At 52.4% G+C, this 23,235-nt stretch overlaps 6 protein-coding genes across 6 annotated transcripts; 3 read left to right on the top strand and 3 right to left on the bottom strand.

The window, feature by feature from the left end:
- Nucleotides 1-1,033: 1,033 nt before the first annotated feature.
- On the bottom strand, nucleotides 1,034-1,459 carry J4E84_000270 (uncharacterized protein; the record flags this gene model as incomplete). The annotated part of the gene is made up of 3 exons (XM_049382912.1): nucleotides 1,034-1,152; nucleotides 1,263-1,323; nucleotides 1,379-1,459. The coding sequence occupies 3 exons, from the start codon at nucleotides 1,457-1,459 to the stop codon at nucleotides 1,034-1,036; spliced, it is 261 nt and encodes an 86-aa protein (XP_049248430.1).
- An 820-nt stretch (nucleotides 1,460-2,279) lies between these two features.
- On the bottom strand, nucleotides 2,280-5,541 carry J4E84_000269 (uncharacterized protein; the record flags this gene model as incomplete). Its single annotated transcript, XM_049382911.1, has 3 exons — nucleotides 2,280-3,491; nucleotides 3,540-5,360; nucleotides 5,413-5,541. The coding sequence occupies 3 exons, from the start codon at nucleotides 5,539-5,541 to the stop codon at nucleotides 2,280-2,282; spliced, it is 3,162 nt and encodes a 1,053-aa protein (XP_049248429.1).
- Nucleotides 5,542-6,807: 1,266 nt separating this feature from the next.
- On the top strand, nucleotides 6,808-11,026 carry J4E84_000268 (uncharacterized protein; the record flags this gene model as incomplete). Its single annotated transcript, XM_049382910.1, has 3 exons — nucleotides 6,808-10,526; nucleotides 10,579-10,683; nucleotides 10,741-11,026. The coding sequence occupies 3 exons, from the start codon at nucleotides 6,808-6,810 to the stop codon at nucleotides 11,024-11,026; spliced, it is 4,110 nt and encodes a 1,369-aa protein (XP_049248428.1).
- A 1,860-nt stretch (nucleotides 11,027-12,886) lies between these two features.
- Nucleotides 12,887-13,522, bottom strand: J4E84_000267 (uncharacterized protein; the record flags this gene model as incomplete). The annotated part of the gene is made up of 3 exons (XM_049382909.1): nucleotides 12,887-13,059; nucleotides 13,119-13,350; nucleotides 13,403-13,522. The coding sequence occupies 3 exons, from the start codon at nucleotides 13,520-13,522 to the stop codon at nucleotides 12,887-12,889; spliced, it is 525 nt and encodes a 174-aa protein (XP_049248427.1).
- A 5,562-nt stretch (nucleotides 13,523-19,084) lies between these two features.
- On the top strand, nucleotides 19,085-19,637 carry J4E84_000266 (uncharacterized protein; the record flags this gene model as incomplete). Its single annotated transcript, XM_049382908.1, has 2 exons — nucleotides 19,085-19,091; nucleotides 19,318-19,637. 2 exons carry the CDS (start codon nucleotides 19,085-19,087, stop codon nucleotides 19,635-19,637), a joined length of 327 nt encoding a protein of 108 aa, XP_049248426.1.
- Nucleotides 19,638-20,494: 857 nt separating this feature from the next.
- J4E84_000265 (uncharacterized protein) lies at nucleotides 20,495-22,552 on the top strand (the record flags this gene model as incomplete). Its single annotated transcript, XM_049382907.1, has 6 exons — nucleotides 20,495-20,686; nucleotides 20,756-21,116; nucleotides 21,186-21,807; nucleotides 21,862-22,157; nucleotides 22,205-22,402; nucleotides 22,458-22,552. The coding sequence occupies 6 exons, from the start codon at nucleotides 20,495-20,497 to the stop codon at nucleotides 22,550-22,552; spliced, it is 1,764 nt and encodes a 587-aa protein (XP_049248425.1).
- Between the last annotated feature and the right edge of the window lie 683 nt (nucleotides 22,553-23,235).

Below are 23,235 nucleotides of genomic sequence, written 5' to 3'. Positions count from 1 at the left end.
AGTGTGGCATCACTACCGGGCGTCGGACGGCGTCATGAGCGTGTACACTCTTGTAGCAACAGTTTCGTTTTAGACTTGGTAACCATTCTGGATATCGCTTCCTGGATAGGCTATGGCGGACAAAATTCACCAAGGGCTGGTGCCTTTATCTAGCCAAATACCACGATCTACCACTTCATTACTTCCTCCCATCGTGATGTTTCCTCAACGTTGTTGATGCTCTACCCTTTTCCCATATGCTTTTTGTTGAGTACCAAAGTTCCCCACTGCTGCTCCACCAGGGCCACCGATTCTCCACGATTCTGCCCCCTTCCAGTTTCCCACGCTAAGCATCCCAACCCTCCGCTTCGGACTCCGGCTCAGCTGAGGCGAGACTGACTTCGCATGCAGGCTGACGCCAGCCGCCTCCACTCAAAACTACTTGCCCAGCAGCCACGATGACATGAGAACCAACTTATTTCTAGGTCGCCTAATGACGTGACCGGAGTACGTACACAGGTCTATTCATAGGCCGTTACGGATGTCTGGCTTCCGTGGACTCCGTCAATACGAACGGCGCAGTCATGTATTTTCACAAGACTCAGCTCGTCCCGTACATAGACAGACGGACGTACGTGAAATTCGGCCTTTTGCAATTGTGCGTCGGTCTTCGCTTACCATGAGTCTACGGCGTAAGCCATCACCACCATTTTGGCGTCGCAGGGAACATGGCATGCGAGAACAGCATGTACACCGCGTTTTGGCCCCACCAACACAGGAATCTAGAACCACATGCTGTTAAGAAGATCGTCTTTGAGTTATTTGACTTCCATTCGTTACTTTCGTAGCTATCTAGGGGCCCACGCCGCTTGCAAGCATGCAATGCAATGCAACGCAACTACCGATGTTACTCGCAAAAGTCCGTTGTCACTTGTAGATGTTACTCCCTTGCTTTGCTTTACTAGCTAGCTAGCCGGACCCCTTGCTGGTACCGGGGATGTTCTCCCTAGAGGCCGAGCGCGGTCATGTCGCTCTTTGCTCTGGTGGTGATAGCTTATTTGGTGACCTCGTCGACAGGCGCGGGCTTGTTCGAGTCGGTGGCGGGGGCGCCTTGGCCGGTGTGGCCTTTCTTTGGTGCAAGGCCGCCGCCGGAGGCGTTCATGCCTTCGATAGCTGCGTCGTGTCAGTGCTTGCGTCTTTTGCAGTTATGTTTTCTTCCTTCGTTGTGGTTTGGAAAAGAGCTTGGGATGCGGAGAGGGGTAGGTGGGGCAGCCGAGTCGTACCTTCGCCCTTCTCGATTTCAGGCATGGGAGCGACGTTGTTCTTGGTGTGCTCGAGGGTTGACTGGTATCTGTTAGTCTCCAGCCTGAGATGTGCGATGGTAGATGAGGGTACGTACGTCTCCAGAGGCGCCGTGGACAGCGTCCTTGCCGACCTCGATGGGGCCGTTGTCTGAGGATCCGTCTCCGTTGCGAGGCATGATGAAGTATGTGAGTAAGGTTTGGTTGGTGTAGTAGTAGTTGGGCTTGAGCTGAAAGTAAGAGCAGTGGAAGATTTGTGAGTGTGAGTATGAGGGGTAAGAAGTTCTCGTCGCGATCAATTTGTGTCATCGCGATGATGTATTTTGCTGTGATGTCATGGTGGAGAAACGTACCTGCAGAGCGGGTCACAACTACGCACAACACTGCCTCACGATCATCATGAGCTCGAGTTTGTTTAATGAATACTTCTTGGAATTAGGTAATAGAACTCGCAGTGGTGGTTGCATAGGCATGTATCTGCAACGGCTTGTAGAGCATGATTGCATCGTGTTCTTTGAATGATGCGTATGCAGCCCGGGCAACTCAGGCGTCCTTGTGAAACATCAAACCCTAGGAAAACTCTTCGAGAGACTGAAGCTCTGATTAGTATTTCTTGATCGTCTAGAAACCGATTTCCTTGATTAAGCCCTGCCATGGCTTTCCAGGTGGTCCAAGTACGATGGGTTCTGGGGTTGGGTGAGGCACGGTGCAGCCATGTGACGAAACTGCTACGCTGGAAGCCAGCTGGGAAGTTGCTGGGTGCGGCAGGCATGGCTACGCAGATCTCAATGTCTGTAGCGGGCGCAACACCTGCTCTACATCAGACGACAGTGGGGCAAGATACGTCTGAGATATGACCGAAGTCATGCTGGAGAGCATCGAAAGTTCTTAACTTGAAACTGTAAGGAGTACCGTAATTATTGATTCTGTATCAACTGGTAGGCCAAGAACAAGGCGACAGCTGCGAAATATGCTAAACATGCACATGCAACCAGAAGCCTATCTTGCGCTTCTGACCCATCCGACCACACCAACACTATATCCTACTAACCCACCGACCCTTTCACGTTCCCTCTTTGCCTCCTCTTGCCACTTCCTCAATTCGCCCACAAGCTCAGGATCCTTGACCACGATGTCTCCATGTAGTCGCAGGAACACACTCATCCAAGCCTGCACCAGCTCGTAGTCTCGGCGTTCTTGTAGTCTCGCGGTCAACGCCTCAATGAACGTTCGTAGCTCAGTGTAAGGTTCCGTCGTGTCAAGGGTGCGAATTGCGATGTCAGCAGCCGATGGAGGAAGGGAAGAGAGGTGGCTTAAGAGAGGTGTATATTGGCCAGTCTCGGTCGCATGTGCGAGGTGACGGCTGAACACATCGGTAGCCGTGGCGGCGCTAGAACGCGAAGCAAGCGCGGAGCTGGAGATGCGAGACTTGGGGTCTTGGTCGAGTGGTGCGAGAGCAGTGTTGTCTGCTCCTTGAATCTGATTTTGACCAAGAGACGGAAGGAAGAAAGGCGCCTTCTCTGGGGCTTTGGGAGCTTCCTTGGGCTTGTTGCGGGCACGGATGACATCGAGATGTAAAAGTGTCTGCCAGCGAGACTTTGGGACCAAGCTGAGTGTTGTGATCTTGTCGCTGAGTTGGTCCATGACTGGCACTGTAACTTCGTCCTGATCCTCGTCTTCTGCCTGCTCTTCGGTCGCAGCGTCAACGACGGCGACACCGCCCTCGCCAGATGCTGTCGGCGCATTCACTTCGACAACATCATTTTCTGTTATTTGGCGGGTTGAAACATGGGTGAAGAGTGTTCGGTTTGTCCAAATGTGCACACCAACCTCGCCATCCAGCCCGGTAGCGAGAAACTCGCCCGAAGGTGAGAAGGCCACTGTATTACACTTTCGGCGAAGTTTCATGGCGTCGATAAGATGGCCCGTCGGTAAGTCCCATACCCTGACTGTGGAGTCAGAGGCTGCAGAAATGATCCATCGGCCGTCGCTCGAAAATGTGTAGTCGAGAGTCTGCAATGCAGCATGGGACTTCGATGCCCATAGCTCTCGAATGAGTTTCTTGGTGGTAATGTCCAATACACGGATTGAGCCATCGTCACAGCTCAGTGCTATCAGATCACTATTCCGGTGGTAGCGTAGACCATGAATCTTCGTCATGGGGTACCAGTCGATCTCGTGAAGTAAAATGCCGGTAGCAAAGTCCCAGAACTAAAAGATATTTAGTGTTGACCAGCAGTGGGAGAAAAAGTTACTCACCTTAACTTTACCATCATCGGAGCAGCTTATCAGCGTACGGTTCAGGCCATCTACGGCAAGACCAGTGATAGCTCCTTTGTGTTTGCCTTCGCCCTTTGCAAACTTCCGTGGCGAATCTTCTGCAAAGTCCATAGCCTCCTCGGCCTGTAGCTGTCGGAGTTTGTATTGTTTGGCTTCCGCCGGAGTGAGTCGAGCGGGAAACCTGCGACGGAATTGGCCAGACTGCAAGTTGTACATATCAATGGAGCCACCAGCGGAACCTATCACAGCAAACGTGCCGCAGGACGAGATTGCGACGCTCTTGACCTCTGTAGCGTCGCCTGTCTCGAATGCCCATCTACCAGCCCGTTTGCGCCCCCAGAACCAGGTTCTCGCAGTCTTGTCACCAGCGTGTCCTGTGACAATGCTCTCCCATCCAGTCATGTTGACCTCTGTAGCTTTCTTGTCCTGGCCCTTGACCTTGGATGAATTGGTCCAGATGCCAGATACGCCAGGCATCGCGCCCATGCCGCCGTCGCGGTTGAGAGAACAAGCCATGCAGGTGATGGCTGGCGCTTTCAGGTCTTCCAACTTGATATGGTGCTTGGAAGTCTCGGCGTTTCCGTTTAAGAGGCCCATCTTCTTCGCTTTCTTCTGAAGAGCACCCTGGCTGAGCTCTGTGCTTTGCCCGTCGCGTCGCAAACTCCAGCCCCACAAGCTTCGGTCTTGACTCGAGCTAAGAAGCCATTTGCCGACATCGTCGGAGCCATCTGAATTGGAGGGGAGGAAGCGAAGAGTCGAAACTGGCGCAGCATGGCCGCCACGGGAATGCAAGATACGCGGTAGGGGCGAGAAGGGGGTTTCGTCGAAAATCCATGTCTTTAAAGAGTTGTCCAAGCCACTCGACACAATTACAGCCTGTCCAGCGAGGAATTCGATCTTGCTGATGCCGCCGCCTACGCCTCCACTGACAGCCGGGGGTGGGCCATGAGCTCCGCGCAGAGTACCGGTCTTACGACCGCCTTTGTTCAGGTCCCAGAAGGTAATGTCGCCGCTCTGAGTACTGGCCGTGGCCATGACACCGTCTTCACGACCATCGTCGCCAGCACCCAGTCCGTCGGTCCGGAAGGAAATTGATGTCACTGGGTATTTCTGCGAGCCACCTGTGTTCAGGCGCATAACCTCCTTGTCGGCGCGAATGTCGTGGATTGTAATTGGGCCGGACTTGTATGCGATAGCGAGGAGGGACAAAGCTGGCGTCGGCTGTAGGGCGGTCACAGAGCCGAAGTCTGCGGCTGGCGGGAGAAGCGTGTATAGCAGCTTGGCAGTGCTGATGTTCCAAATCTCGACAGAGCCGTCCTTTCGGCCTACGAATATCTTGTTCAGATACGTGGGCATGTTGCAGATGCAGCCCGAGAGGTCACTGGACGATGCGCCGTGGAGGGTCGTGTAGTGCTCGCGGGTAGCTGTCCTCCAAACCTCGATGTTGTACTTGCCGCATCCTACTATCCATTCTCCGAGGACGACCAATTTTCTGATGCGCTGTATGCCGCCGCGTGGTATCTCTAGCTCAGCAATCTTTTTCCCGCGCTGGTATACCCACACGCCGCGCTCGTGTTCTTTCTTGTAGCTTGACCAAGCTGCAAAGACGACCTTGTTCCATGCTACTGTCGCAGTAATCTCCTCGGGGGTTTGCGGTCGAGTTATGAAGACGAGATTGAGTCCGCGCTTGAGGTCGTACGTTTGGAGAGAGCGGCCGACCGAGGTAGTGATCTGGAAGGTCGTCTTGCCGAGCGGGAGTGCTGTAAATGGAACACTTGTAGGCGACACAAGGCCAACAGTCTATCATGAAGTCAGTCGTGCGCGAGTGCTTGGTCGCGCCATGGAAGCTTACTCGGAACGGCGCAAATATCTTGGACTGGCGGATCTGTGTTGCGACGTGCTTTTCACCTTCGTGCCGTGTCCTCTGACGCTTGGTCACTGGGCCGCTGCTGGCACTCTGCTGTACCTTGGGGCCTGCCATGTTGGGTGTAGGTTGGGAAAGGACGACCGGGGCGCATGCATCAACTGGCTGGTGTTGCAGCCGCGAACGCGACCAGAACTTTTTTTGCGGAGATGAGATGATCAGATAAGATTAGATTAGATCGCGTGACGGCGCCAAGCGATCGACTCAGGGTCCACCGCCTTGCATAGCAAAAAGAATACCCATAAGCTTCCATGCTGGCTGGTGAGTTATGCTTCAAATTGCAGCTCAGAACCACGTCAGCGATAACGCGCTCACAAGACATCTGGATTACCTCAACTATGACCGGCATCGTCTGATCATCTTCCAAAAACATGGGGACGCGGAACGGGGTACCCCCGAAGCCTAGGTACAAGTCAACCTGGGCGGGCGCCGTTCCGATGTGATGTGCAACACGTGGCGCGCGTGTAGCCTCGCTGCAGCCCGAAGGTGGACATCTAGAGCTCGAAACGGCACAGCATATGCAAGTCTGTCCATTCAGATTGTGGTATTCGACCATGCTGCCAAGTTGCGCTGAGTGACGTACCGTGTCGTGAAAGTGTTTCGCATTCTTGACGTCTAGAGACTCAACTTCTACTGCGCTCCGGAGAATGAAGACGTTGTGAGGATACTGTCGCCAAACATCTACTGTCCACTTCCCCCACGGCGCACGGGTGCAAGGCGTACCGCGAAACATGGAGCAGCCACTATCCCGCACAGCCAGTTCCGAGAGCACACGATCGTGGCGACAGCTCTCCAGTGCGAGCGGCGCGTCCGCAGGCGGCCAAAAGGCAAGATCGAGCGAGCCTGAGACGGGCGGGCGCAATGTAGAGCGTCCCAGCGTGTCCGTCCCCTCGCTCGGTGCCGCAGCGATTCGACAGAGCCTGCCCGCACGCCGCCCGTCCAAGGCATCTGATAGCAGCATCTTTGAGTATTTTGGACAAGCCTGGTCTGGCTCCGCTCTCGACGACTCGGATGCCACGCCCACGCTAGAGAGCACCCGGGGAAGTCTTGCAAGCGCCCCAGTTAATCCTCTGCTGCTGCCGGATTCCTTCCGACAGCCGCGATCTGACGCGGGCACTGCAGCAACAGAGTCGAAGCGACTATCCATATCCTCATTCGTTTCTGCCATTTCCAACCGCGGATACAGTTGGAGTGGAAAAAGTTCCGTGGCGGGCTCAGAACCAGACGGTACGTACGTCATGGGCCATCACGGCCGCGCCATGATCTTTTTCACATGCACACTCCAGACATTCCAAGTTGACCCACTAACTCTACCCAGCCAGAATGGACAACCCACACGGCACCACGACGGCCACCTCGTCGCTCTCTGTCACTACCTCGAGCCAGAATGGCAGTCTCGGCACCAAAACCTCGCCCACGCAATTGCTCTTCCCCCAAGACCAGCCCGCCAACGGCCAGACGGCGAGCCCCAACACCGCCCCGGCCCACCCCGCCTCTCCCCACGCTGGACAGCCCCCTCTATCGACGCAGCCCCGCCGCTCGCGAAGTCGGACGGCACAGAGACGCATCAGCGGAAGCACGGCGACCAGTAGCAGTCCGGCAAGCCGGGAGATGAGAGAGAAGAAGCCGACCAAGGGCATAATCGGTGTGTGTGCGCTTGAGTCAAAGGCACGCAGCAAGCCTGCGCGCAACATCTTCGGCAAGCTGGTGGACGAGTTTGAAGTCAAGATCTTTGGCGATAAGATCATCTTGGACGAGGCCGTCGAGAACTGGCCTGTGTGCGATTTCCTCATCTCCTTCTTCTCCGATGGCTTCCCACTGGACAAGGCAATTGCCTACACCAAATTGCGAAAGCCCTTCTGCGTAAATGACCTGCCCATGCAGCAGGTGCTGTGGGATCGTCGTCTGTGTCTTGGTATACTGGATAAGCTCAACGTTCCTACGCCGAAACGTATTGATGTCAGTCGCGACGGTGGGCCCAAGCTGCCATCGGCCGAGTTCGCGAAAGCCCTGTACGAAAGAACAGGCCTGAGGCTGGAAGGACCCGAAGACGGCACTGGTGGAGGCTCCCCGGCACCGAAATCCGTTGAACTCATCGACGACAACAACACGATCCGCGTCGACGGCGTTACCCTCACCAAACCATTCGTTGAGAAGCCAGTGAGCGGCGAAGACCATAACATACACATCTACTTCCACAAGAAAGATGGAGGCGGCGGCCGGAGGCTGTTCAGGAAGATCAACAACAAGAGCTCAGAGAAGGATGAGACTCTCGAAGTACCCAGGGGCATCCTTGAACCGACAGGCAGTTACATCTATGAGCAATTTCTCCAGGTAGAAAACTCTGAGGATGTCAAAGCATATACGGTCGGACCAACCTTTTGCCATGCCGAAACAAGAAAGTCACCTGTCGTTGACGGTCTTGTTAAGCGCAATCCTAGCGGCAAGGAAGTTCGCTATGTTACAAAACTGAGCGAGTCCGAGGCAGCGATAGCAGCTAAGATCTCAGAAGGGTTTGGACAACGAGTGTGTGGATTCGATCTACTGCGCACTGGAGATCAGAGCTATGTTATCGACGTCAACGGATGGAGCTTCGTGAAAGACAACGGTGACTATTACGATAAGGCGGCCAACATTCTTAAGGAGATGTTTTTGAAGGAAATTGCGCGAAAACAACGCAAGGACGCCGCTCAACACGCGGCTGCAGATGCCCAAGCTGGTACAGATAGTGCTGGCAATTCTATAAAGGGCGCCTCGGGCCATCGCAAGACGCTTGGAAAGCTGTTCAAGAGTCCGAGCATGTCAAGGGTGGGCAATCATGCTCACAACCTCCAACATATGCGGCAGTCCAACACGATGCCTTCGTCACCTGACACGTCACTCAGCTCTACGCCCATCGCATCCTCACCTAGTTTCGAGAAGCCTAACCCCGCCTCAGTACTAAGTCCTGCAACAATCACTACTACCTCTACCTCGACTCCAGAAGGGCCAATGTCGGAACCCGAGATTACGCTTCCGCCTGCCTTCGATGACGATGACGACCTGCAACTTGAACAGGAAAGGTCAATGTCGGAAGATCATCTGGAAGTGCCTCCTCCGGCAACTGCGGCGCAATGGAAGCTCAAAGGTGTCGTGTCAGTCATTCGCCATGCGGACAGGACCCCGAAACAGAAGTTCAAATACACCTTCCATTCTAAACCATTCGTCGACTTGCTCAAGGGCCACCAGGCTGAAGTATTGCTGATCGGAGAGATAGCGTTGCAGAGCGTGAGTGATGCAGTCAAGGTAGCTCTAGATGAAGGTCTCGAGGATACTAAGAAGCTGCGCGAGCTGCAACTCTATCTGAATAAAAAAGGCGCTTGGCCTGGAACCAAAGTTCAAATCAAGCCCATGTTCCGCAAACGCCGGAAGGAAGAGTTGCTACCGGGAGAGACTCTACCCGAAGAGGTACCGGAAGCTCCAAAGCCAGAGTCAAAAACTGCTGAGAGCACGGAAAAGACTGCCGCTGCCGGCGAGGACGAACCAGAGCTACTCAAAAACCGAAGCGATTCCATGTCTGGGGTCACATTGTCTCGCATCACTGCGCAAGATAACAACATGGTCCTTGATAAGCTCCAACTGATTATCAAGTGGGGAGGTGAACCGACGCATTCCGCTCGGCATCAAACGCAGGACATGGGCGCGAACTTCCGCAATGATCTGTTGTTGATGAACAGGGACGTATTAGATGATGTTCACATCTTCAGCAGTTCAGAGCGACGAGTGACCACCAGCGCACAAATATTCGGAGCGTCGTTCTTGGAGAAGGAGCAGTACCAGTCTGAACACATATCAGTACGCAAGGACCTTCTGGATGACTCGAACGCGGCAAAGGACGTTATGGACAAAGTTAAGAAGAAGCTCAAGACCTTGCTACGCGCAGGCGACAAGGCTCCGCCTCAGTTTGCATGGCCAAAGGACGTACCAGAGCCATACATTGTCGTTCGGCAGGTTGTGGATTTGATCAAGTTCCATCAGCGTGTCATGAACCACAACTTCAAGAAGATCGAGTCAGAAGCCATTTCTTCACTAGCTGCGTTGAACTCTCCACCATCGGAAGGACAAACGTCAGGACAGTCCCAGTACACTAACGTCAATCACATCCAAACACGCTGGTGCTGTAATGAAGGACCAGAGTTGTTCAAGGAGCGATGGGAGAAGCTGTTCAAGGAATTTGGAGACGCAGACAAAGTCGATCCAAGCAAGATTTCTGAGCTATACGACACCATGAAGTTCGACGCTCTCCACAACCGCGCCTTCCTTGAATGGGTGTTTACTCCCGATGCCAGCTTTGTGGATGAAGACCCGGTTGCAGACGGATCCAAGCAGACCACACCCGACAACAGCTCAGCCAAGTCTATACCCGTCGGTCCGACACCGTCAGATGCCCAGCTTAAGGCCGAGGCAAAGGAGCAGAGCGCGGAGAAGACCCATGACCGCGGTAGCCTCTCCCACCGTATGGGTTTCAGGCGCAAGTCTGAGATTACCGTCAAAGCCCCAGCGCCTCCGTCCTATGTACACGAGTCTTATTTCAAGCTCTACTCGGGTCTGGGTACTGCAGCCTCCAAAGCGCAAACCGATGCGAGACTGGTCAAGCTGCGCGAGATGTATCACTTGTGCAAGGTTCTGTTCGATTACATCGGGCCACAGGAGTACGGTATCGAGAGTGAGGAGAAGCTAGAAATTGGCTTGCTCACATCGTTACCACTTCTTAAAGAGATTGTTGGAGACCTAGAAGAGCTGCAGGCATCGGACATGCCCAAGTGTTTCTTCTACTTCACCAAGGAGTCGCATATCTACACACTGCTCAACTGCATCCTGGAGGGCGGTATCAAGACCAAGATCGAACGCAATGCTATCCCAGAGCTCGACTACTTGTCACAGATCAACTTCGAGCTGTACGAATCAGAGAATGCTAGTATTGACGACAAGCCGCATACTTTCAACTACAGCATTCGCATTACTCTATCGCCAGGATGCCACGCCTTTGCTCCGCTCGATGTGTAAGTCAAATGATTCTACGCAATGCAATGCGACAATCGCTAACATGGGCAGACAACTGGACTCACGCCATATGATCGGTTTTGCACCACGTCGCAGTCTCACTCTCCACCAAGACTGGAAAGAAGTTCTCGAGACTCTTCGGGCAAAATTCCACACGTAAGCACAATGCACCTCTCTCGGCTTGCGCTAGAAACTCCCACTGACGTCGTCTAGTGTCAAACTTCCCAAATCCTTCGTTGCCATCGACCTCAGTGAGAAGGTGCCCGAAGCTTTTGAACGTAACAGCAGCGTGAAGGGCAAGGAGCACAACATGACGGAGAGCGAAGAGCGCGGCAGATCTGACGAGAGAGACGAAGATGCCTCTCACATTCCTATTGCTGATGCACATGGCAACATCATCAGCCCTGGAGAGATTGTGAGTCCGGAGCGCTTGGCGCTAAACAAGGAGATCAGCCCCGCCGGCTTACCGCCGCCAGCCATGGATGCCGAGAAAGAGTAGAGATGAGAGCAGTCATTCGCTTTCAAATTGGGAGGCTGTTTAAGCATTTCGCATTCGTTGCATGGACTGGTGTTAGTGGGTGGCGTGTGGAGTCTGTACAGTATGTGGCGTCTACAGCAGTTTTGACCGCATCGCTAGCATTTTACCATATCAATCTGCATACTGATGAATGGACTCTGATTCCCGCTCAGCCCCGTTCGGCGCTCGTAATCATCTTCGAGAATATCAAGCTCCATACTGCCATCTGTCTTGCCTGGAGCGCGTCCTTGTACATGGCCGGATACTGCCACTTGGGAACACTCCAGAACAAGAACGCGAAAACCCATGTTCGTCCGATGAACGCGCCGAACCAACTCTCTTTGACTGACTTCAGCTCTCTCTGATAACCAAATGCAGGCAGGAAGTGCTGCAAGAAGATCGTCTCCGCCAAACAAGCGAAGAAGTTGATCATAAACCACCAGATGTCTGTCCATCCATCACGACCTATCTGCCAACTCACAACCCCATGAGATACCCCAGAAAGCCCAAAGACGACAAGAGCAACAAACGCTTTGCATTCGTAGGAGTCGGAACGGAGGTTGAGCTGGCGAGCAAGAGCTCTTCCGATACACGTATATGGCTGAAGAGCGACTTTGTGCCAGAAGCGTGACCAGAACGTTCTCAATGAGGTAACAGATGCAGGATTTCCAAACAGCGGAGGCCAATCACAAGTGCGGTCCAAGCCGATGCTGACGAAGAAACTGGCTAGTACCGCGTTGCTTCCGTCTAGGTACACGACGCTTTGCCAGATCCAGAGGACCGAGACGTAGGCCCGGATCATCAAGTCTCGCGTGGTGACGTCGTGCCAGCGTCGGAGTAGCATTTGCTTCTCTTCAGAGACGTCCTCGGGATATATCCCGCCGAAGACTAGGCCGACGAGAGCGGGTAGGATTTCGAAATTGATGTAGTAGTACATTGGCAGTTTTACTAGTCGTAAGAACAGGAAGACTGAAGTTTGCTGATCTTGTTTGTTTGAGCTGCTGGTAGTTTGCGGTTCCGGACCAACACCGATGAGTTGCGGGTTACCCCACAAACGATATGTTGCTTCCCAATGGTGTCGCAACCGAGCAAACCGACTGAGAGGTGGTGAAGTGGTAGGCAGGCGCGGAACGGGCCAATTTCGTATGTAAAGTAGACAGAACACGTGAGGAATGTTCAGCACCATGGCTTGGGTCCAGAGACTTGTTAGGCCGGGTATCCATATGAAGTGCGTGGAGGATGTGATGGATAGTGAGGCGAAGAGGAGGAAGAAGGGTAGGAAGCAGTATCGATGGGCTTGGCTGTGGCAGTGTAAAGCGAGGTGGAATATGAGGATTGAAGTGGCTAGGTAGAGGATGGGGGTGAGGAGATGGAGAAGCATGGTGGCGTGGTGTGGACGAGGTTGGTGGAGGAAAGAGTGAAGTCGTCTGGGGCTTTCTTCCTTCTTATCGGCAGGGCATCCTCGCAAGCTGACGCGGATAATGTCAGCATGCCATGAGGCGTCACCCAGACGGAAAGAGATCCTCACATGCTAAAGCTGACAACTGTATCTGAGCATGTATCTGGACATGCAGGGACACGCACGTCGCTCTTAATGCATCTCCATCACTTTCACACCATTTTCAAGAGTCTTCAGTGTCTAACAGTGTCTAACTGCCTTATGTCACTAGGGACTGTTACATCACCAACTGACGAACGAGCATATCTTGGCCAAGAGTTTTTTCTACTTCAGTGCATGTACGTACAACCAAACGAGTGTGTGATCAACCGAAAAGAAAGCTACAACCGTTCAACCAAGACCACTTCCAACAAGAGCTTGAGAGTGAGATCTGGGCGTCAATTCTAGGTAGGCCTGGCATCAAGCGCATCTTGAATAGCCTGAACGTCTTCGTTGGAAAGACCAGTGAAGGAGATCGAGTCAGTTCCCTGGGGTACAGGGTTTCCAGCGTTGAACTTGCCAGTAATGACAGTGGCCAAAGTCATGCACGCAGGGGGGATGCCGCTGACGAGAATGACTGGAAGACATGACGTTAGTACATGGATATGTCGCAGTAATAGAGCAGATCGGACTTACCACCAGGACCGGTGCCCTCGAAAGTCACGTCAGCTCCCTTAAGCTGATCGGCGCAGTCTTGCCACGCGGTTCCAGTGCCGAATTCCTCATCCTGGCGCTTGGAGACGTAGCTGTGAAGTCCAGCCCAGTTGTCGCGGGCGTGGATGACCTGGGTGCCATCGCGGGCCCTCTTGCCGTTAATCGCAGTCACGACGGTGCCGGCGACGGTGCCAGCTGCGGAAACAGCTGCACTCTACATCACGTCAGTGTGGACTGCATTTGTGGTTGCGAATGGATACACTTACGGCAGCGCCAATGCCTGCAGCGGTAGCAGCGGGAATGGCGGCGAGGAAGGGCGCGGGGCAGTGCTGGGCCAATGCCAAAAGAGCAATGGGAGCAATGAGGCTTTTGGCGTTGGAAAACATGTTGATGATGTGGGTTGAAGAGTTTTTTGCTGGACTTGTTGCCTTGAATGATGAGGAGATGTGCGTGCTGGAAACACAGTTGTACGGTGGACCAGGCAGACTTTATACCTGGCCTGCCTTCCTGGATGTGATATCTCCAAGAGCTCGCCTTCAAGTTATCCGTCAGATTCTGATCGAGAGCATGTAAGACAGGTGCTTTGTTTAGTGCAGCAATTGGGGGCTGTTTAGTCAAAATGCTCCGTCGATGAGGCGATTTGATGATTGTGACCTATCAAGGATGGAACGCATGAGCCTTTTGAGACCATCCACCCGTATCCATGACTTTGAGAGATGATCATGGGACGCCCAAGCCTTGGGCCGTGCAGAATGAGGTGAAACATTCTCGAGATGCCTTTCCGGTGAGGCATTATCCAGACGGGCATCAACTTGCGTGATGTGATTATTTCTTACCATCCTTGGTGGATCTCGCGTAAGAGAATCGTATCATAGTCGTGACGCAGGACTTCCATGGTGATAGCGGCAGTAGGGGAGATGGGACCGAGCTGTATCTCTTTACCAATGTAAGTCTTAACAAGCTACACGGCGGTTGCAGCACTTGCATTTTGTGTGCGTAGCACTATGTTTTGCTTGGATACCCATCAGTTGCGCAGCGTCGATGCCTAGGTACCTTCGAGTGGCATCTCGATGCTCGGTTGACAAGCGTCTCATACGTCCAATCGGTGCTGCCGCGAAGTATGTCATCTCATCAGAATAGTATAACCGACAGTCTTTCAGGTAAAGGACCTGTCTTACATGAGTACGCTTCGGCAAATTCCTTGGGTTAGGACGCACAAAAGTAAACCCCTACAAGATCTATGATCGTGTATCATCTTACGTTGGAGGTGCCTCATGCGCCCCACCCCACTACTAAACAGGCCTTCAAATCTATCCATGGCATCTACATGCGTATACGAGACACACAGACTTGTGCAAAAGATTATGGCTAAGACTGGACTAATACGCTGACATTCGGGCTTGCGGAGAACACAGATACCGAGAAGTGAAGCCGGAGGTGAGCTGCTGTTGAGCTAGCGGGCAAATATGACAGCAACTACGAGCAACAGTATGAGATATTTTGCCTCAACGACCTTCTGAAGAGCAATGGAAACCCATCCAAGGTACGGTATGTATCCCACGACTAGGCCCACGATCTCGTCTCTCGTTACAAAGGTTCGCCCATCAGGATACATGGAAACGTCATCGACTTCATTATTGTCACCCTTAGTGACTATAAACTGTCTATGTTACGTTAGATGTGATGTCGCCATACCGAAGCTGTGGCGATATCTTACCTTGGCGAGGAATTATCATCGTCTCCACCAATGTCAGAGACTTTGATCGCCCGATGAACCATTGGCAAAGCTCTGCCAGCAAACCATACGACTGGTATTTCTCCAGCTTGGATGTGATTGCTCCGATTGGACAGGAAGAGCAAATCCCCTCTATGAAAAGCGGGTGCCATCGACTCTGAGATGACACATACCATTGGCACTGAAGAAGCGGTAAGAGCCGAAAGCCCTTTCCACATCATCAATGGTGTGCTCAAGGTGGTCAAGATGGGTAAGAGGCGCAGCAAATGGCAGCGTAATCGTCCGCTTTCGGATTGCATGGCCATTCGTCGAGAAGATGGTGGCATCTCCATCGTCCAATGCAAATGATGGATGAAAAGACGTGTTGACGATCCCTTGATCGAGATTGTGCGTATCAGAATGGAGCTGGAATCGCATACCAGAATGAAGCGGTGGCAATGACTTGACATACGAAGGACCCAGAGTTATTGTATCCGCTCATCCCCGAGAAGCAACTCATCGATGATATCGATGAACCAGGCCGTAGTCTAAGGTGAAACCGCTGACTCATCTCCGCTTCCGGTACCCGCAGGTGGTATGGATATGGCATAGCTAGAGAATACCATCACCATAACGGAGGAAACTAGAACAAGGATTAGATTCGGAATCCCGATTTGGGCGAGACACCGGTGTACTGGTATTCTCTGTCTTCAGAAAAGATCTGCGCTGAAGCACAAATAGGAAATCGTCTGGGTAAATGCAGTTGGCAGCCGGTCAGCGTGACATGGCTTGCAGCAACATGAAATTTATAATCACCGAGACATTACCCTTGCGCTATCCTTGATACCAGACGCATGCCGCGAGCTCAAGTTGTCTGCGGAGAAGGCTACAAGAGGTGTATGTGGATGATTCTGCCCTGGCGGCTTATGCCGAGACCACGTGCTGATGGACAAGCGGTCCAGGCAGCGGTTAAACCCGATCACGATACTTCGAGGGGTTTCTTGTGCAAGGGATGACATTGCAGATCGTGTATAGCGAGTCACATTGTCTTAGCCAAGAGTTGCTGAGTTGCGCAGTTAGTTCTTATGGCGCATGCGAGTTCCGACCTGCATTCTTCTCTTTCTTCACCGAAGGGTTGTTGAGGCCTGCCCATCTGTCCTGTCGCATTGTTCAGCTTTTGCGGCTGCGAATACTTGCACCCAGCTTATCCCGGAAACCTTTCGAGATCCATTGTTCAGTTGGCAGTCGACATGGCGGCAGTTCTCGAGTTCTGCTCACTTCCTTTCAAGATCTCCGATGCCCCCATCGCGAATGAAGAGACCAGCATCTATGTCAGATGCCACGATCGGTTGTTCTCAAACGTCACCGTTGTGGATGAGCAAGGCCAAGAGCTCTTCGTTGGAGGAGGACCTGGGCCAATGAAGTCTTGGTCATGGCGTCGACAGGTGAAAGACACTTCGGGTGTGCCGATCTTTGACCTACGACATCACGGGTCGGGAATGAAGAATCTCTGGACGGTGGAAAGTCCAGATGGTCAGCGCATAGCGGAGCTGAAACACGTCTCTTCTGGCCGCCGATCGGATCTCGATATGATCGTTCCCACCGGAAAAGACAAGGAAGACGACGTGGTGCTGCAGGTTCGGCAGAAGGACCAGAGTGCAATTACGACTAGGGTATTCTCCAAAGACGTCTGCATCGCCGAACTGCTGTTGCAGGAGTCAAACGATATCTCCAACCTCAGTCAAGTTGACAGAAGCTCTTGGAAGGTTCGGATTGCTGGTGGTGTAGATCCAGCAGTGGTAAGCCATCTATCGATTTTGGATATAGATTGAAGTTAATCAGTGATTCAGATCTTGATCATAGCTCTATGTCGGGCTGAGATGCATCATGTATGGAGACAGTAGTACCTCATCTGAGAGCATCGTCGCTCGAAGTGTGGAGATCGTGAGGGGCTCGTTGTCAGGAAAGCATCAAACTGGCCATGGCGTTTCGCTTGCGCCAGGGTGTCCTGAGGCCTTAATGTTCCTTCAGGCCCTCGTTTCGCTGCACTGCATGAGATACAACCACCTCGTAGATGTTGAACGACGGCTTAGCCTAGTCAGTGAATTTTACCAGCCTGGTCACTCATTTACCAATTCATCGAATTTACTGGAGAGGTCCTTCTTAGTTGACAAGTCGTGTATTTGTAGATTTCGTCGTAGACGTTTGTCGAGCGTTTGTTGGGCGAGGTGAGTCAGATGGATCGGAACCAGGTCTCAGTATGATCGCAGGTGTGCCATTGTTCCTTCCAACTCTTCAATCGCATAACAACGCGACTTGTTGCGATGAACTTTTCCTTCTTGACGATATGTCTACGCGCGGTGTCTACGCGCGCAGACCCGACTGAACAGGCCACACACCCATACTCAGAAGACGTTTCGCTTCCAGCCCAAAGATCTCGCGAAGAACAAGGGCATGATGAAAATGCTGAACAGTCGATAATTGCGCGTTGTGGATGAAAGAAGGGTTTAGAAGGGTCTCAGCAAGCGATAAGAAAATGACGTTCGTGAATAAAAGGGTCCGAGGATAGCTCCGGTTTTTAGCTCACCTTGAACTAGCAACCCCGGATCTCCAACACAAGCTCGAAGCTGTAGTGGAGTCCACTTGTTCCATTTGAGAATGTGTAAACTACTCTACATCTTGGCGCTGAAGGCTCATAGCATTGCTGATTGACAGCTTCGTGTTCAGAATGGCATGATTTCGATTCAAATTCATATTTTCGAGAACACGACCGTGCACATTCCTGCCTTCGGTAACCACCCCTCAACCAGCTAAACTCGAACTAGACCGATTTGCTCTCTCCTCGTGGAACCAACACCAAGATGAAGAAACAGTATGGTCTGCGCACTTTACGAGATGCCGACCTCCGATATGTTGTTGGCTACCTAGGTACCGTCACCTGCTGGCGCCCACCCTCTCGCCCACCGTCGCTTACTCCTTACCGCTGGAACACTCTGAAGCGCGCGATGAAGATCCGCACGGCTTACCAACATAAACCTTTCCAGAATGCCAGAAGTCATCAGCTTCGGCATAACGGACATCACCCTGTGAGGTTTCCTAACAACAATCGCTCGCCCTAAGCCATTTGCGCTAATCGCAATCTTAATCACGACCGTCTTCTGTGTTTTTCTCCGAAAACTCCGGCCCCTAAGCCTCGCCCAGGCCGGTTTTGATAGCATCAAGAGTCTATAATCTTACTGTTGAGGTCTTTGGCGACATTTAGAATGAGCTGCATTGCACTTGCCATTATCTATCTGCTAAGGCGCCGGTGGTCGAAGTCTTGGAGGCAACTATCGTAGGGGAGGCTGTCGGTGATCAAAGCTCCTGCGGCGAACGCTCTGTCCTATCACTTCCAAAGTTTGCTCACGAAGTGTTAACTTGTGGGCTTCCGGTAATGCCCTTACCGTGTTTAAGTTTTCGCGTTCGCAGTCCGCATTAGGTGGCGTGCGGCAACCTACGTGGTACAATACTCGCCCAAAGTTATATAATGCTCGGCATTCATGTTGTTTGACGAGGGTGATTGAGTTTGTTGCCCTAAACTGATCAACGACCCCAACGTCAGCTTCCTGCACCGTCTCACACCTGACGACGTGCTGGTATCAACTTGGGTTTACTTGGGTTTATTCGGGCCGTGCTCGGGTATGAACAGAACACGGCGGTCGCTTTCGCGACAATGGAGTGCGCCTTTGGTTCAGATTAGTGCCTGCCCAGGTGGTCTTGAGTCGGGCTGGTACGCCAGTACCAATCAGCAGTCTCTCCAGCAATTGAGCCGATCCCCGGCTTACTTCCGACCTTAGCCCAACACGGATCTAAAACAGGGACGTGCGCGCCGGATTTGGGATCAAGCATGTGGATCGGCTTGTCTGTGGAGAAGTCTGCCAATCGGGAAGTCAAATGGTGGAACGAACCGCCAATCAGGTAGGGACCAAGCATGCTTCAGCTGTAAATTGGCAGCCATCGTAGGTCTAGGTCTCTCTCAGGGCGCTGCCACAGGCCGGCGGATACTTCAAAACCATGCTTCCCCTCGCGGATTCCGTCGCGTATCACGGGTCTAAAGCAAACCTCGTCGTTAATCACACTTCACAGTCGCTTTCAAGTAACCAAACTTTGCCAACATGCGTTTCTCCATTATCGCCGCTGCCGCTGCATTGAGCTCTACAGCTCTGGCCCAAGGTCTTCTTGACCAGATCCCGCAATGTGCTGTGAGTTATTGACCATAACTACCGGCGAACGAAAGCTAACGAAAACGCAGCAAGCCTGCTTCGGTGGCAACTTAGGCAGCTGCGGTGCTACTGACATTGCATGCATTTGCGAGAGCAAGATTATCGACGCTGTGTCTTGCTGTGTGTTCGCTACTTGCTCACAGTCGGATATCGCTGGTATGTCGCTTGCCATTTCGCGTCCCGTGCCAGCTAACGACTATCACAGCGACCACTCAGTTCGGTGTCGAGATTTGCAAACTTCAGAACATCGACGTCAACACCCAACCCTCATGCCCGTCTGGCAGCGCGACAGCATCTGGCAGCGCAACACCGTCTGGTAGCGCGGCCCCGTCTGGCAGCGCGACCCCTTCTGCCGGCAACTCCTCTGTCACACAAGTGTCTGGCACCGCCTCCATGACCCCTTCAGGAAGCGCCTCCGCCACTTCAGCATCAGCGGCTGGCAACACTGGAGCAGCGCCCATCCAGACTGCAGGCGCGGGAGTCGGTCTTGGACTTGCCATGGTCGGACTGCTCGCTGCTTTGTAGGAGAACACTGTTATCACTGTACGCTGTTGGACACTTACCCAGCGCCCGTTGTTCGAACGGCAGCCCCAGCCATGCACCTGACGCGTCGTGTACCAGACAACTTCCCGACTTGCGCCTCAAGAAAACCTTCTTGCAAACATCGATTGTCCACACCGAAGACATGGCCTGGTTTATTTGTAGTGTATTTCCACAGTTTGGAAACTTCTTTGTTTAATATCATAATCTATTTCGGCATTTACAACTGTTAGTAGATCTGGAGCATTAGTGCTAAACTGTAATAACAAGTGACTGTGAATGCATCCTCTTTGGAGACATTTAATTGATGTATCCCCTCAAAGGGAGGTGCTATGAAACTACATACATCGATGATACCAGGCTGGAAAGCCTGTACGGCTTGTTTGGCGTGAAACCACCGCAACTCTCTTACTTGAGAACGCGATGGTAATGATTACAATCTTCCAGACGCACACATTGACTGACTCCATCTTTTGTTTGCGACTGCACGACGTGCTGCGGGATAATCCAGCTGATCCGCCTAATCCCGTGCCCGTGCGGCTTATTCTTGAACATTCGAAGTTGAAGCCTTGTCGGCCCCTAGTCGGGACGCGCTCGGCCGCTACTATTTGCCATTAGCTACCTTCCACCGAAGCATGTTCAGCTCCCGCGGCCCATTGGACGATCTCCACACCCCAGATCGTCGACCCTTCAACATCCCCGGCATCCATCACTGTCAGCCTTCATCATCAGTCCTCACTTCCAGCCTACTCCGTTTTTCCCTTACATTTTTTTTTGCGCATGCATTCCACGTAGCTATTGCGACGCTCTACCGCACTCAGCACTCATAAGGTCGTGCGACAATGGGTCTCGGCATCCTCTCTGACCATGCGCTCGAACAGGTCCCTGGGACCGCGCAGGTATTGGAAGGCGAGCAGCGGAGGGAAATCGAAAGAAATGCAGGAACTATCATAGGGAGGTCAGGCTTGAAGTACGACAAAACTGGGACAATACTGCTTGTTCCGCAGCCGAGTGATGATCCGAATGATCCGCTTGTACGTCTTTCAAACGTCCCATTCTGGCACAAAATCTAGGCAAGTGCACATAGTTGACTGATACTCCAGAACTGGTCGCTTCGTCGTCGCGACACCATTCTCCTTCTTCTATCCTCCATATCAGTCATCGCAAGCACCCTCTCTCCCATTCTTGCCGCCAATACTGTCTCTCTCGCCATTTACTTTGGTCACAACCTAACCGACATGGCTCTGTTGACCGGCTACCACCTCTTGGGTGTCGGAGTCGCAGGTTTTTTTTTCGTGCCGTCAGCGCGTATCTGGGGGAAACGACATGTGTACATTCTAGGAACTGTGATAGTCGTGGTGAGTTGTGCGTGGGGTGGCGCGATAGGAAACAATTATGCTGGATTTTTATGGGCGAGGATATTTCAAGGCGTGGGCCTAGCGCCATTCGAAGCGCTCGTCAATGGTGAGTTCAAGCATGGATATCTTTGAATTTTACTTGAAGCATACACTAACTTTGTATCTCGATTTAAAGCCAGTGTTGGCGATATGTATCACGTCCACGAGCGCGGAGTTCGCATGGCGTTGTCAAACTTCGCCGTCTTCGGAGGCGCGTTCCTTACGCCAGTCTTGGTAGGAGTGATTGCAGATTCAATCGGATATCAGTGGACATTCTATTTTGTCGCCATATTCGCGGGGATCATGCTACCGCTGATCATACTCTTCTGCCCGGAAACGGCGTTCAGGAGGGAAGAGAAATTTGACACCGACACTATGGGTAACTTGCTGGTTAAGGATGGAGAAGAGATGAAAATCCTGGGTAATCGGGGGTCGAGTAGTACATCTGCTGAACACGAAGCAGCTGGAAACACGGATGAAAAGGGAGCAGGAAACTCTGCGGACCAGCATTCGGTGGGCGATTCGCCACGCAAGGCTACTTTCCTCGAAAGTATGAAGCCGTTCAATGGGCGGAAAACAGATGAGCGGTTTCTGCACCTCCTTCTGCGGCCGTTCTCGCTGTTCTTGCATCCGGGTATACTATGGGCCTGTCTCATCCAAGGCAGTCTAATCGGTTTCACGGTCCTTATCGGTGTTGTGCTTGCAGCAATTATGCTTGGCCCACCGCTTTGGTTTGGAGAGAAGGAGACAGGATACATGTAAGTTGATACGTTCCGTTCATATCTTCACCTACATGTCCTAATCCCATCAAGGTATACAGGCGCCTTCATCGGTGCACTCCTCGGCTTCGCCCTCACCGGTCTGATTAGCGACTGGTCCGCCAACCTGCTCACGCGCCTCAATAACGGCGTCTACGAACCCGAGTTCCGCATGGTGCTCGTGGTCCCACAACTCATATTAGGTTGTGCTGGTATCTACGGCTTTGGTTGGACCAGCGCAGATACGGCAACGTACGGCTGGTTTTGGCCTGATTTCTTCTTCGCGCTCGTAGTTATGGGTATGGTGTGTGGTGCTGTCGCCAGTGCGCTATACATTGTCGATGCGCATCGTAAGTCTCCGAGACCACTCCATGCTTTGAGATACTGACGAATATAGGCGGCATGTCCATCGAAGCTTTCACGTGCCTCCTCGTTTTCAAGAACGTGTTCTCCTTCGCCCTGACGTTTAAAGGCTTCGACTGGGTTGTTGAAGCTGGACGGCGGAGTGGGGTAGGTGGTGGTGGGGGAATCAAGACCCTGTTTATCGCCGTCGGGAGTGCGCAGGTCGCTGTTTGTGCGTTGACGATTCCGATGTGTAAGTCTTAGTGAGAAGGTGAGATGAAGGCATTGGCTAATCCGTGCTTTTATAGATATCCTCGGCAAGAAGAACCGGAGTTTCTTCCACCGCCACAATGTTTTCTTTGCGGTAACGGATTGGGTGGCGGATAAACTGACATTTTGGTAGGAGGTTATCAGAAGGCCATTGTTGGAGAGGATCGCTTGGGGTGTATTAATGTGGACTTCGATTCCTGCACTTTCGTTTACTATGTTTGTTTCTATATTCTGTTGTTCTTGTCGGATTAGAGCCATCTATCCCTGTCATCACCGCATTGATCCTGCTTCGGTTACATGAGGTTCTGGTCACGATATAACCCATGGAGATTTCTGTTCCTTCACATACGACCATGGGACTGAGAATTAGGCTTTCCGTCCGCTCAGCCATATACAAGCAGTGTACCGGCGGATCAGTAGTTGGGTGGGCGCTGTTGTATGTTTTTGTTCAAAAGATCGATTTTTTTTGAGCCGCCAACGCGGGTTTCCGCCCCCAAATTGCCAAGGTTTTGCCCTATCGCTTGGCAACCACTCACCGCACGCGTTACACAGCCACGACAGGGTCTAAGATGAGATAAACGCCTGGCCCCTGGCCCCAAAGATCCTCCACCAACCACCCTAATAAGAATAGAAGCACTTGCCAGCAGTGATCCTATGTTTTAACTAACCTCGGTCCCCCTTCGCACAAGCATGGCCATACGTCTGCTCCTCCGCCTTGCAGATCCATCTGATCTCAACCTTTGTACATGATGCTTTCAAAACCCCTCTTTTTTTCTTCCTTCATTACAGTAGCTTATGCGCAATCCTGTTACTGGC

The sequence above is a fragment of the Alternaria hordeiaustralica genome (genome assembly GCF_023758085.1).
Source record: "Alternaria hordeiaustralica strain BMP 2776 chromosome Unknown scaffold_1, whole genome shotgun sequence".
In the NCBI taxonomy this organism is placed as follows: domain Eukaryota; kingdom Fungi; phylum Ascomycota; class Dothideomycetes; order Pleosporales; family Pleosporaceae; genus Alternaria; species Alternaria hordeiaustralica.
This window is presented reverse-complemented; position numbering and strand designations above follow the sequence as displayed.